Below are 13,521 nucleotides of genomic sequence, written 5' to 3'. Positions count from 1 at the left end.
CAGTGGTGTCAGCCGAGAGGTTATGCTCCTCGGGAGTTCCGTCTGTCTAGAGTGTTAGCTTTCCTACAGGCGGGACTGGACCATGGGCTTCGCCTTGCGTCTCTGAAAGTGCAGATGTCTGTCCTGTCCGTCTGGTTCCAACGTAGGATTGCTGCAATACCTGATGTGCGCACCTTTATGCAAGGTGTTCTCAGAATTCAGCCACCTTTTGTTTCACCAGTGGCGCCTTGGGATTTAGCTGTGGTCCTGAGGGCTCTCCAGGGACCGCCGTTTGAACCACTGGGCTCAGTGGACCTCAAATGGCTGACCGCTAAAACTATTTTCCTTCTGGCCATTGCTTCGGCCAGACGTGTTTCTGACTATGGGGCTCTCTCCTGTAGACCCCCTTTTCTGATTTTTCATAGGAACAGGGCGGTGCTGCGCACTCGTCCTGGTTTCCTTCCTAAAGTTGTTTCCAGTTTTCACATACATCAATGATCTTTCAGTGGGTGAAGCCACTTTGGATGTTGTGCGGGCCTTAAGGATTTATGTTGACCGCACTTCTTCGTTTAGGAAGTCGGACGCCTTGTTTGTCCTCTATGGCTTCCGTAAAAAGGGTTGGCCTGCTTCAAAGCAGACTTTGGCAGGCTGGATTCGTGTGGCCATTTCAGAAGCTTATCTTCAAGAAGGCCTTCCAGTTCCTTCCTCTGTGAGGGCTCATTCCACTAGGTCTGTGGGTCCTTCGTGGGCTGCTCGACGTGGTGCCTCTGCAGTCCAGATCTGCGAGGCTGCCACGTGGTCCTCGGTCCATACCTTTGTGAGGTATTACGCGTTTGACACCTTTGCCTCTCAGGATGCTTCCTTCGGGCGGCGGATTCTCCTTTCAGCACAGGAGCCTCCCCACCCTTAAAGGATACTGCTGTCGGACATCCCCAAGGTATCCTGTGGATACCCTATGGACATCTGAAGCAGATGGGCTTTGCTCTGGTCACCGGCCTATGGCTTGGTACGTAACTTAGATGGGGGGGGTGGTTTATGGGGGGGGGGGGGGTATGAGGGGGGACCCTAGTGCATCCTGGGAGGCTGAGACTTAACTCTATGGTGCCTGATGCCTGACGTCATCACCTATACCCGAGGTATCCTGTGGAACCCTATGGACTTCGTAGAAATAGAGATAACTAAGGTAAGTTCTTACCATATCTCATATTTTATTTATATATAGCGTCCCCTAAACATTTTATCTAATGGCAATTATAGTAATTACAAATGTATTGTGTTGCCAAATAATGCAAATGGGCTGCCAGAGGGTACCCAGGTGGTAAATGATTGATAACCACTGCCCTAGATGATAATGGGAGTATGTCAGCAGGGAAACGTTCAGTATACCGGCACAGGGGATGCCAGCCAGCGCTTAGAATCCCGGTGCCGGCATCCCTATGGTAAGTAGCGAGGTTAGGGGGAGGTTAGGTGCAGGCACCGGGGGGGAGGGTTAGGATACCTACCAACATGTGTCGTTATCCTATCTCTGTCAGCATGCCAGCTTCGAGATTTTGACCACCGGGATCCCGAGCACTGGCATGCCGTACCCAACCCTGTGACTACACTGAGAAATGTGTATCGAATTGTTGTGGTGACCCAGGGGAACTATTGCAACACTAGAGAGAGAATATGGGAGAAATAGGAAGTACGTACTTTAATATCTGCCTGTATGTCTGGTCCCAGCCCTGGATGAGATCCGGTCATATGGTTGACTGTTACCAGAATGTTGACATGGTTCAACATGTCGAAATCCTCAATGATCATGTGAAATATCGACATTCACAGCATGTTGTTGGTTAGGTGCCACGGGGAGGGTTAGGGTCAGACACTAGGGGGTGGTTAGTGATAGGGGAAGGAATACTCACCGGACGCTACTCCGATGTCTCAGCAGGAAATGCTCCTCATGTGACTGCTGGGACCCGGAAAACGATGCTGGAGACGCCTCTGCCGCCAAATGATGGGAGTAGTCGTAAGTTTGAGGTTTTTGTATTGTAAGGATTCAGAATGACGTACAGTATGTGGAAGATGTGGGTGACCTGTATTTGTTGATACAAGGAGGAGGATTTGGAGGTAGTAAATATGATTGTATTATCTTTTGCAGAGAGAAATTGAGGATAGATCAGTTAGAAATGAAATTAATGAATGTTAATTTGTGTGGTGCGGACTGGTAAGGTGCAATAAGGAGAATTGTGTTGTGGAGGAGAAGATTCTTTTCATTCTAAGAGGCCAATCCGATAACTCGTGAGCTGTCTGTGGAACGCTTCTGTCTCTTGACACATTTCTGCCCCCAGTCTGTGGAGGTGCCAGCAGAAATAAGATACCGTAATTGTGGTTCTATGCTCAGCGTGAGGTCCTGGCAGAAGCTTGCATGTAATTAAATCTGCCCCTAAGACTCATGCTATAGGTGGTAAATGCAATATCTGTATCTAGCAGATGAAAGTTGTTGCTTGTAGCCCTGAAATGTTGATATTGCTTATTCAGTTGTCCTGTTTCACTGCTATATATCATTACTTTTTAAGTAAATCAATTAAAAAAAAAAAAAGGACACAAATTCATACCCTTAGACAGACTTTGTAGATGCAGGGCCTTATTCAGATACAGGTGCAATCACAATTTCCATGTGTTTAAGTCACATTCTATTTGACCTATTCTGAGTCTGTCACATCCCTCAAATTTGCGAACTGAGGGCCTGATTCAGGCACGGACGCTAAGTCGCAAACGCATGCTATGGCCGATAGTCGCCTGTCTGCGCATGCGTCAGTATGCGCTCGGGAATTGTGCGCGTAGTACACGGACTGGACGCTACTTTGAGTGACAGTGTGCGCCATTTGTGGGTGGTAACGGGAAGGTGCTTGTGAATGGGGGAGTGGGGCTGCGAACGCAGGCGTGTCTGGGCGTCAAAACGGCTTTTTATGGGTGTGCACAATTAGCATGGAAGCGTCATTGTACACGTCACTTAGTTGTATTTCAGCCTGCAGTGCTTGCGGTGAGCAGCTCCAATGGCTCTCGCTGATTAATTAATCATACACTTCCTGAAGATGACATGTGCTAAGAAAGAAAAGTGGGCGTCTTTAGACCGGCGTGCGTTCACTCTGCCGTCGCTCTCTAAGACAGAGGGCGTCCTTAAGCCTTGCCGTGCGAACGCTGAATTTGCATACCCGGCCCCTGTCTGCTACGAGAGAGCGCAGTTTAGCGTCCAGGTCTGAATCGCCTCCTGAGATTCCCTACCCATACCTGGCTTAGATGAGACTGGATTGCAGCTGAAGGTGTGACTTCACTGTTAGTACAGAAATTGCTAAACACCGCAGCACACAGTTACCGCTAGGCGATACAAGCAGCCACTTAGGGCCCGACGGATCCCAGGGGGCCTGACAACAGGGCTGTAGATCGGAAGCTTGTTATATAGTTTAGCCCCTCGATAGACTGTCAGCACAATGATTTGACAGCTGCCGGGTGCCGCTCTGTCTCACAGCCTTCCTCTTCCCTGCTCTGTGCTGCTTGTGACCAGTAACGTCACACGCAGAGAGAGGAGTCAGAAGAAGCTGAGGTGCCCTCCATGGTGAAGTCCGGAGAGAGCACTATAATAGAAGGTAAGTGCCATACCTGCTATAGTCTATAGGGGAGGAGGGGGTGTTTGATTTTTCTATCACCCACCAGCTCCGGCTATAGTCTACAGGGGATCTAGGGGAGGGGGGCCGCAGGGGGAGGGGTTGTTTGCTGTAAACATATGAAGTAGTCTTGTGCTGTGTGAATGTAGAATAAATTAATAAGTGTGTGTCATTAACTGTTGTCAGTAAGTGTGTGTGCCAGTAAGGATTGTCGGTCAGAAAGTGGTGTCTGTGTCAGTAAGTATGTATGATGATATGCCAATAAGTGGTGTCAGGGGAATCTTTCAGTATGTGGTATCTGTGTCAATAGATGTTTGTGTCAGTGTGTATTTGTCAGTAAGGGGTGTCTGTGTAGGTAAGTGTGTCTGTCAGTAAGTGGTGTCTGTACGGTGTGTCAGTAACTTTGTCTGTGTCAGTAAGGCGTGTGTTTCAGAAAGTAGTGTCTGTCAGTAAGTGTGTGTGTTTGTGCGTGCAGCTATTGTATAGGAGCAGTGTGTGTATGTATGCGGCTATGGGGGCACTGTTTGTGTGCAGCTATGGGGTCCGTGTGTGCAACTTTGGGGGCAGTGTGTGTGTGTGTGTGCAGCTATGGGGCAGTGTGTGTGTATGTAGCAATGGGGCAGTGTGTGTGTGGGTGTGCAGCTATGGTGCAGTGTGTGGGTGTGCAGCTATGGGGCAGTGTGTACGCGCGACTATGGGGCAGTGTGTGTGTGTGTGCTCTGCTATGGGGGCAGTGTGTCTGTGTAAAATTACATGCAGTTGAGAGAGTGGGGCCCCAAACTGATATCTTGCTTAGGGCCCCATGTGCTCTAAATCCGTCTTTGGCAGCACACATTGTAATATTGAAGTTAATGGCTGGACTTTGTAGCTTAGTACCCAAGTGGCTTGTAGCATCTGAATTACTAAGCAAAACAGAAACAAATGCGTATACACACAGCTAGTAAAACAGAGCAACATGCACCTTAAGGTGCATACACACGTAAAGATGTTCTGTCCGACCATCCAACTAGTTGATTGGTTGGAATGAAAATCTGGTAACGTATGGGAGTAACTGATGATCAGCAACTTGCTCCTAAATGCCAGAAAACAGATGAAAATGGTCGTCAGACAAGTTTGTTAATGTTTGATCTAAACAGTTTTTGTCCATTTTCCGGTGTTTGGGAGCAAATTGCTGATTGTCATTTGCTTTCATACCTTACCAGATTTTCATTCCAACCAATCAACTAGTTGGATGGTTGGACAGAAAATCTTTACGTGTGTATGCACCTTTAGAAAGAGAGTCTGACACTTCATATATTAAACTCACTATTTAACACCAAATGATAAACATCTATACTTATAGATATACACAGGTTTCTGTGTATTTCAAATCTGGGTATTTTGCATCATATTCTTTAATCATTGGCAATCAAACTGAGTAACATAGGTTTTATTTGTTTATTTGTATTATTTATATGTTTATTCGTTATTATATATATTTTTTATACATGCATATTTTACTATATATGATTTCTAATATGTGCAATTTCTATATAATAATGTTTTTACTTGTATTATTCAGTTTAAAAAGTAACTTTCATGTTTTATATAAATCATGTGCAGCTTAAAAGATCTATTAACACATTTTTTGGGTTGATGCTCCTAGTATGTTTAAGTTCAAATTCAAATAGCTGAACTATTCAGCTGAAGAAGATCTGGCAATTTAAATCAATGAACAGAGCTATATAAACCCCCTGTTAGACAGCGGATATCATGCCTTCTGAGGAAACCAGGGTTTTCACTGCCTGGAGAAACGCGTCAAGGATTTCCGCTTGCTCCTTTCGGACCAGCTCCTATCCTGTTGTGTGTGTGTCCTGTCCCTTGTATGAGGAGTTTCCCGTGAGCTCGTGGAGGCGGATCGTACCTACACAGGTGAAGCACCCGGCTTCTAGGAGCATTCAGCTATCGGCTCCTAGCCTGCCAGCACCGCCAGCTCCACGCTCCCGCTGGCGAGCGGTCAGAGCGCTGCCTCCTCCAAGACACCGCATTTGCAGCCTCTCCTTTGGGACACTTGAACACTGGAGAGACTTACTGGTAACTATTCTGCATACATGCAAGCCACACTCCCGCTATTAGCGGTAGAGTCACCATCTCCCCATATCACCTGTACATTGCTAATTTTATGGTGATCTTTTGTCCGTGTCCATTCAATGGCTCCCGGCAGCAGTTACCTCATTATTGCTTGTTCCATATTATTGGGACAGACGCTCATCATCCATATACTGCTTATTGCTACACAATTCAGGATTATTTTGCAAACCTTGTTTCCATCTGGAACAGACTCATTATTATATCAGCAGCGTGGTTACATTAGTGTCCATCCAGGACGGTCTGAACACTGCACAGAATATTGCTCATTTGATACTTATGTTGATATTGTTATTTTTTACTCCATTGATTCATTGTTATTAAATCTTTTATTATATTTCATAGTTGAATTTTTCTTTTCACAAACAAGCGCTCCTACACACCTTTGTTTTGTCTTTTTTCAGCAGAGAGCAGATCCTGCTTGTTAGGAGCTGCCAGTTTGGATTAGCATTGTGTTGTTGGTTGAATAGCGCACTTTTTCATTTTTTTTGTTATTTTCCAAATGACAGATGATTAAGAGGTAAATTACCAACTGGTTACCAGTTAGCAAGAAGGAGTCCCAATAGTAAAGAAGCCCTTCACAGTGTAATGGTCTCCATGAATCCTCGCAAATAGATGTCTATATTCCGGCAATAGTTGCAAATGGTAAACCGTGATTGAAAGGACGTCTATGACGGTCAGCAGTGTTGTGTGATAATCTGCCTGTGTCTGTGAGCAATCTGCAATAGCGAGCAGGTCGGTAATGAAGGAGTGGAGAGAATCAGTATAGAGGCTGACAATGATGAAATCTTTGTCAGCTCTAGTAAGTGTAGTTGTCGAGGCTTTCCTGCTTGAAAGGCACAACGGCAATGCAGCGGCAAGCACATGACGGGTTTTCCCATTGCTCCTCTCACGGCTTTGTTATGGGTTTGATTCTGAGCTGCACGCAGCAGTGTCTATTGGCGGTCGCCTGTCTGCGACTGAATGCAAATGCATTAGTTGCACCATTGAAACTTGCACCAGCTCTATGGCAGGTGCAGTTTCTCCGTCTGATTATAACCTCCTGTGGCTGTGTGTCTGGGAACGCATCCGCTTGCATTGACACACCCCCGACACTCCCATAACACCCCCACTGAATGGACTGTTTATGTGTTCACTACTGGAATCCCACCCAGGAAAGCTCAACACTTGTCTGCCACATTTCTGATACCATCTTAATCGATTATAACAGCACCTTTTTTACATGCTTTCTATGTACTGGATGCGCCGTATGTGTTGTCAGATGTGTGTGTGTGTGTGTGTGTATACGCGGTTGAAATAATCACTCCGCTACGTGAACATCGGTATTGCGTGTGGATTGTATGAGATCCATGCCCTATGTGTTTTTGCTTTGCGATTAGTGAAAGTGGTCATGCAGACCTCAATACGGTTGTTCTGGAGTCTATGGAAATATAGATCTGGTCCTCAGGGATTTTGATATTGTCCCATGTGGTATTATTTCTATTGTGGACAGTAAGCTCAGTCTTTGTAAGTTGCTGCGGTTTACAATCAACCCCCCTCCGAATGTCCATAATATGAGTTTCTATATATGTTATTGTTTTCTGTTGTTTTTACTGAAAAGTAATAAAAACACATCCATGTTATACATTCATGTATTGGATTTTTTGCTTGTTTACATAAATATTTTTTGTTTCAGTTACAATATGTAATTTTATTTTTTTTTACTTTTTTAAGCAATACAGTAGAAATTTTTGTTCTACTTTGAATTGTTTCAAAAACAAAGAAAAAAAGTAGAGTCTTTACTACGGTGCACCATTACGTCATTCCACGTTAATTATTTTATTCCTCAGTTAAAACATATTAATCTTTATTTGTTTTTAATTAAAATTATGTCATTTAGGGGTTACCACAGCTGGCGAAATATTTTAAAAAGCAATCAAAGTTCAAGCAAAATAGAAAGATGTGCATGAAAAAGAGAAGTTGAGTGTATTTAAACTTATATAATACCGCTGGTTATATACCTTTTGTGTGATTGGATTTATATTATCCTCTTAATATCACTGATGCAATATAAATGTATGTGTATATAGGTTTATTAGTCTATGTCCATCGTCCTTTGTCAGTGATATTCATATAAATGGGATTGTTTATCTGCAGCAGCTGTAATGTAACAAATTATGTTACAATTAGATCGCAATGTATCACTTTAAGAGAAACAGTCCAGTAGTTGATTTAGTAACAATTCATATTTGTCTGCTCAGTGGTTTGTTCATAATTCAATAACACTACTAACTTGTTCTGAGCTAGCTAGCTCCATATAATTCCCACTCAGCTCGTCAGTGGTTATTTCTTAGATAATATTGCCGTATCTTTTATCAATAGGAATACTATCTTAATGATCCAATAGTCCTTCAAGCTGCTGTAGTTATAGAACAATTTCATCATATTAATCCATCCCTATCATGATCAAGTATAACCAGCGGTATTGTGTAAAGAAACGCCTGTGTTGTGTACCTTTTTATTTATTTATTTTTTTGCTAAATCCTGAATGATCAATTTGCCCTTATTCTATTTTTGCAGAGCATGAAATAGTAGATACCACAGCTAAGCAAGAAAAAATATTTTCCAGTTCATGCTATACGCAAAGGATGAACAACCACGGTACGTAACAGACATCCTGAGAGAGAGATAAAAAAAGACAGTTTGTTTTTGTATAGTAATGGATGATTGTACTGTGCTACCTAAAAGTGTTCCTGTATTTCTGAGGTGTGGGGTCTGTGTGAGGGTGTCCTTTAATAAAAATAACACTTTTGCTCAGCACTAGGGGTTCTTATCTCAAGTTGGAACTTATTTCCTATGTTTCAGAAAAAGTGGAGCGCTAATATAATACAACAGGGATTCAGCAGTGAATTACTGGCAGCGGACACAAGGGGATATCTGCCTAGGATTCCCCAAAACAACCAGAACGAAAAAAACTCTTGTGTCTGCGCCTGAAATCACTTAGCCATGAAAAAAAAACAGAAATATAACATGAAACATGTATTTATTACAATAACAATAAACCTGTTAGAACTGCAGCTCCTCAGGACATAAAAATTGAATAACAATGATGCAATATTGCAATAAAACACTTCTACACATAAGTAAAATGTAAAATAAAATATAGTCTCAAATAGCTGAAAAGACTAGTGAAATTAATTAGGTTCCCTTAATGGGTGACATAGTTCCTCGGGATAATGGTGGCTTGGTATAATAATTCAATATATGTAGCAAGTAACTCTTCCTTTTAGCAGAATTATCCGTATCTCCTTGAATATAAAAGGCCACTCACCGCTGGTGTGATAAAGTCCCGAACAAGCCATATATACGGGTGAACATAAGCGGTCATCAGGACATTCCACAGGGGCACAGGCGGCAGCAATAATCAGCCTATCCGTTATGGGAGTCTCCAGACTCGGGGCTGGCTGCCACAGTGATAGAGAATAAAATCCCGTATACAGGGGTGAAACCCGTCACCTACGGACAGCAGGGAGCAGAGAGCAGTGATGTTGACTCCGACACCCGGGATCAGCTGGAAGTAGTGAGCGGTGATGTCAGCGGTAGATGCCGCAGGGTTGTAAGTGGGGTTTCTCTTCATTGACTGAGATTTATCCTGCCTTTTGAAAAAACCTCCGCCAATGAGGAGAAACGCGTCAAGTTGCTGACTCTTTTATTCTGAAACTGCTGCTACATACCAAGACGGAATTCAGATTGCCGCCTGTGGGAGATCGAACACACTGAAGTGTGCATCTCAGTCACAGACCTTTGCGGACTTCGCGGCTTCCACTTACAACCCTGCGGAATCTAACGCTGACATCACCTTTCTCTACTTCCAGCTGATCCCGGGTGTCGGAGTCAACATCACTGCTCTCTGACGGGTTTCACCCCTGTATACGGGATTTTATTCTCTATTACTGTGGCAGCCAGCCCCGAGTCTGGAGACTCCCATAACGTATAGGCTGATTATTGCTGCCGACTGTGCCCCTGTGGAATGTCCTGTTGATCGGGCTCCCATTGATGACCGCTTATGTTCACCCGTATATATGGCTTGTTCGGGACTTTATCACACCAGCGGTGAGTGGCCTTTTATATTCAAGGAGATACGGTTATTTCCTATGTGCCTGGTTGTCTTCTTTGCTGACAGTGTGGTCTGCTGCTCTCCAAAGGCACTGGTGTTTGCAAATGTGAGTTTTAGGCTGCCAGAGCTGCGAGCTGGTGCGGCCACTTGTACTTTTGGTTTGTCTTTTTTTACATCTTGTAAATAAAAGTACAATGTTATTGTTTTTTCATATTTAAAGTAGTTTAATGATCTGTAGCAGTCAAATCAAACCGCGCTCTGCACTATATAAAATAATACTGATATGGAGTGTAAGGAAATGGTACACTTATGTTTTGTTGGAGCTTAGGGCCTGATTCAGACCCGGTCGCTAGGAGGCGTTCGCAAGCAGCTGTCAGCAGCCAAAGTATGCAAATCCCACGATCACTATCAAGACATTAGCACGCCCACTATGTCTTGCCGGGCGAACGTTGTGTGTATTTAGATGCCCCCCGGCCTTTCACAAGACGCCCACTTTCCCTTATTAACATACATCATGTCCAGGAGGTGTAAGAAACAATCGGTAACATCGGACCCATACGCAGCACTTGTGGCTGACCATACCCTACTGCGAGTGCTGCAGTGTGTAATTCAGCCATGTGACGTGTATGCTGACGATGCGTCTTAAAAATGCACACCCCCGAAACGGCGTACAGACGTGCCTGCATTCGCACCACCACACCCCTGTTTCCACCACCACCCACAAACGGCACGTCCTGTCACTCATTCTAGCGGAGCGTCTATGTACAGGGTGCAATCGCACTGGTTCGCGCTCGCACACTGCGACTTATACGCATGCACAGATTGCAAACATCAGCAGGCTACGTTCGAAGGCAGTCTAGTGAACGGGTCTGAATCAGGCCCTTAGTCCTAGGATGCAGCAGGTATATGTGATGCGTATATACTCTATGATAAGGGAAAAACCATATGAAAAGTTACCGGTTCCTCTCTCATATACTCTGGAAGTACATGTACTGTAAGCAGGATTGATTGACTGTATTGCCCAGTAGGGTAGGCAAATGCATAATAAAGATCATGGAGTACATTTATTAATGAAGATTCAATCCCTGAGCGTCTACCATTAACTTGCAGGCGCCACTTTGTTTGCTACAGTAATAAAATCACTACTGTGCACATACAAAGGTTGTCCTTTTATATGGTATGAATGTCAGGATGCAATGTGTTGGGGTACAGTGTATATGCAGTTAGCACATGAGCAAGTTCATTTATTTATCCCTGTTTGATTTTTAACATTGTCCCTAATTTCTATGTACCCCATTACACAGTTCTTTATGATCGGGTATGTCTTTTTCCAGGACTGCTCAGTTTGTAGCAAAGTGGTCTGCTAGAAAGGACTGTGCTGGTGTAAGGGTTCATCACTTTCACCTTTATTCTTCTTTCTTTTACCTCTTCCAGGTTCAGTTCTATTAAATACTTTGATGCAGCAGTCGGACCCCCTAGGTCTTCCCGGCCTGTGCCACCTTCTTAGCTGCAACTTGGATGTCCTCCCAGGGTCGCCTGTACACAGAGCCCACTCAAGCAAGTGAGCAGATTGATACCCATCAATAATAGGAAATAAATAAGTTACCTCTGCATCTGAATGAAAAGCCCAGTATACCGGTTTATTGCTCTGTTCAGGCTTATTGTATCTTAGGAATGGTCTGATGATATTCTGAATACTTATAGGCCCTTGAAAAGGCTAACTCTCGCACTAACCGTTTTGGAAGCTAGATTTGTATTATGGCAAGTCTGGACCCCTTCATGTGTATGGCTATGGTCCCAAAGCCTATTCTTATTCTTGGGTTCATCTGAATGTCATATGTTTAATATTCTCTTTTGCCAACCACACACTGACTCCTCTTAGTAGGCTTGCAGTGCGAGGAAGGCTTGCAATTACTGTACCACCGGCAGGGTTGCCATCAGAAATCTTGGGGCCCGGGACTTACAAAATAGGCAGGGGCCCCCCCACCTCCCCGTGTTTCTGCAACTCCAGCCCTGCAGTGTCTCCCTAGCCAGCACCCCTCTGTCTCTATTCTGCCCCCTACAACCCACAGACATTTACCTTCTCCTGTATCTTCTGGCTGTTCCTCCTTGCGCTGCAGCCGGATCCTCTGTCAGTGGTGCGGCGTGCATGATGTAATGGCGTCATGTGTGCCTTGCCTCAATAAAAAAAATAAAAACTTTATTGTACCAGTTGCAATCCCCCCACATTTCACTCTCTCTCAGCGATCCCCCCACATTCCCCTCTCTCAGTGAAACCCCCTACTTTCCCCTCTCTCAATGATCCCCTCCACATTCCCCTCTCTCTCCCAGCGATCCCCCCTACATTCCCCTCTCTCAGTGACCCACCACACACACACTCCCGTCTGTCAGTGACCCTCCCCACAAACACTTCCCTCTGTCTGTCAGTGACCCCCCCCACACACACATACACTCTCCCCTGTCTGTCGGTGACCCCCCACACATTCACCTCTGTCTGTCAGTAACCCCCCCAAACACAAACATACACTCTCCCCTCTGTCTGTCAGTGACCCCCACACACACACATACACTCTCCCCTCTGTCTGTCAGTGTACCCCACACACACACATACACTCTCCCCTCTGTCTGTCAGTGACCCCCACACACATACACTCTCCCCTCTGTCTGTCAGTGACCCCCCCCCACACACACACATACACTCTCCCCTCTGTCTGTCAGTGACCCCCACACACATACACTCTCCCCTCTGTCTGTCAGTGACCCCCCCCCACACACACACATACACTCTCCCCTCTGTCTGTCAGTGATCCCCCCCACACACACATACACTCTCCCCTCTGTCTGTCAGTGACCCACCACACACACACTCCCGTCTGTCAGTGACCCTCCCCACAAACACTTCCCTCTGTCTGTCCCCCCACACACACATACACTCTCCCCTCTGTCTGTCAGTGACCCCCCACACATTCACCTGTCTGTCAGTAACCCCACCTCTGTCTGTCAGTAACACACACACACACACCACTCTGTCAGTGCCCCCCCAGACAGACACACACCCTGTTTGTCAGTGCCACACCACAGATTCCCCTCTGTCTGTCAATGCCCCCCCCACCACACACACATTCCCTTCTATCTTTCAGTGCCCCCCCAGACACAGACATTCCCCTCATCTGTAAGTGCCCCCCCCCCAGACATTTCCCTCTGTATCATTGCCCACCCTCCTCCACCCCTTTCTCTCAGTGGTACCCCTCCCCAATTAACTCACCTCTGTCACTGTCCTGAGAGGCTCTCTCGGCTCACTTCCGTCTGTTGCAAGGGGCTTGACTTGCAGAGAGTCCGTGTGGGCAGACTGGTGAGTCACGCTGCTCTCTCAGGCACATGCTGTCTGCTGAGCTGCTCTGTCTGTGCTCATTGTCAGGTGGTTGGTCTGGAGGAGGGGCCAGCCATCAGGAAGTAAAGGAGGCTATGCTTGTGACAGATGCCCGGCGCTGCGGATCCTCAGTGAGAAGGATCTGCTATGTGCCGGGGAATACCTGCGGGCCATTACTCCCAAGGGGCACCTGCTGCATGACTTGCAGGTCTGTCCCTGTGCGGGCCCCCCTTGCTGCCCGGGCCCGGGACTCCAGACCCGGCAGTCCCCCCCTGATGGCGGCCCTGACCACCGGACTCGCC

The 13,521-nt window shown here is 45.7% G+C and overlaps 1 protein-coding gene across 2 annotated transcripts in view; it reads left to right on the top strand.

Annotated features, from left to right (window-relative positions):
* The window catches only part of ATRIP (ATR interacting protein), a 92,444-nt gene that overhangs the window by 37,605 nt on the left and 41,318 nt on the right, over window positions 1-13,521 (top strand). For both annotated transcript variants that reach the window (XM_088456915.1, XM_088456914.1), the window contains exons 7-8: window positions 8,313-8,393; window positions 11,284-11,410. In XM_088456915.1, coding sequence (XP_088313041.1) covers window positions 8,313-8,393; window positions 11,284-11,410 — 208 coding nt within the window. The remainder of the gene's footprint in view (window positions 1-8,312; window positions 8,394-11,283; window positions 11,411-13,521) is intronic.

This window comes from Taudactylus pleione, unplaced genomic scaffold (assembly GCF_031769625.1).
Source record: "Taudactylus pleione unplaced genomic scaffold, aTauple2 ptg000726l, whole genome shotgun sequence".
Classification (NCBI taxonomy): domain Eukaryota; kingdom Metazoa; phylum Chordata; class Amphibia; order Anura; family Myobatrachidae; genus Taudactylus; species Taudactylus pleione.
Note: the sequence above shows the minus strand (reverse complement) of the source record. Positions and strands in the feature narration are given on the sequence as shown.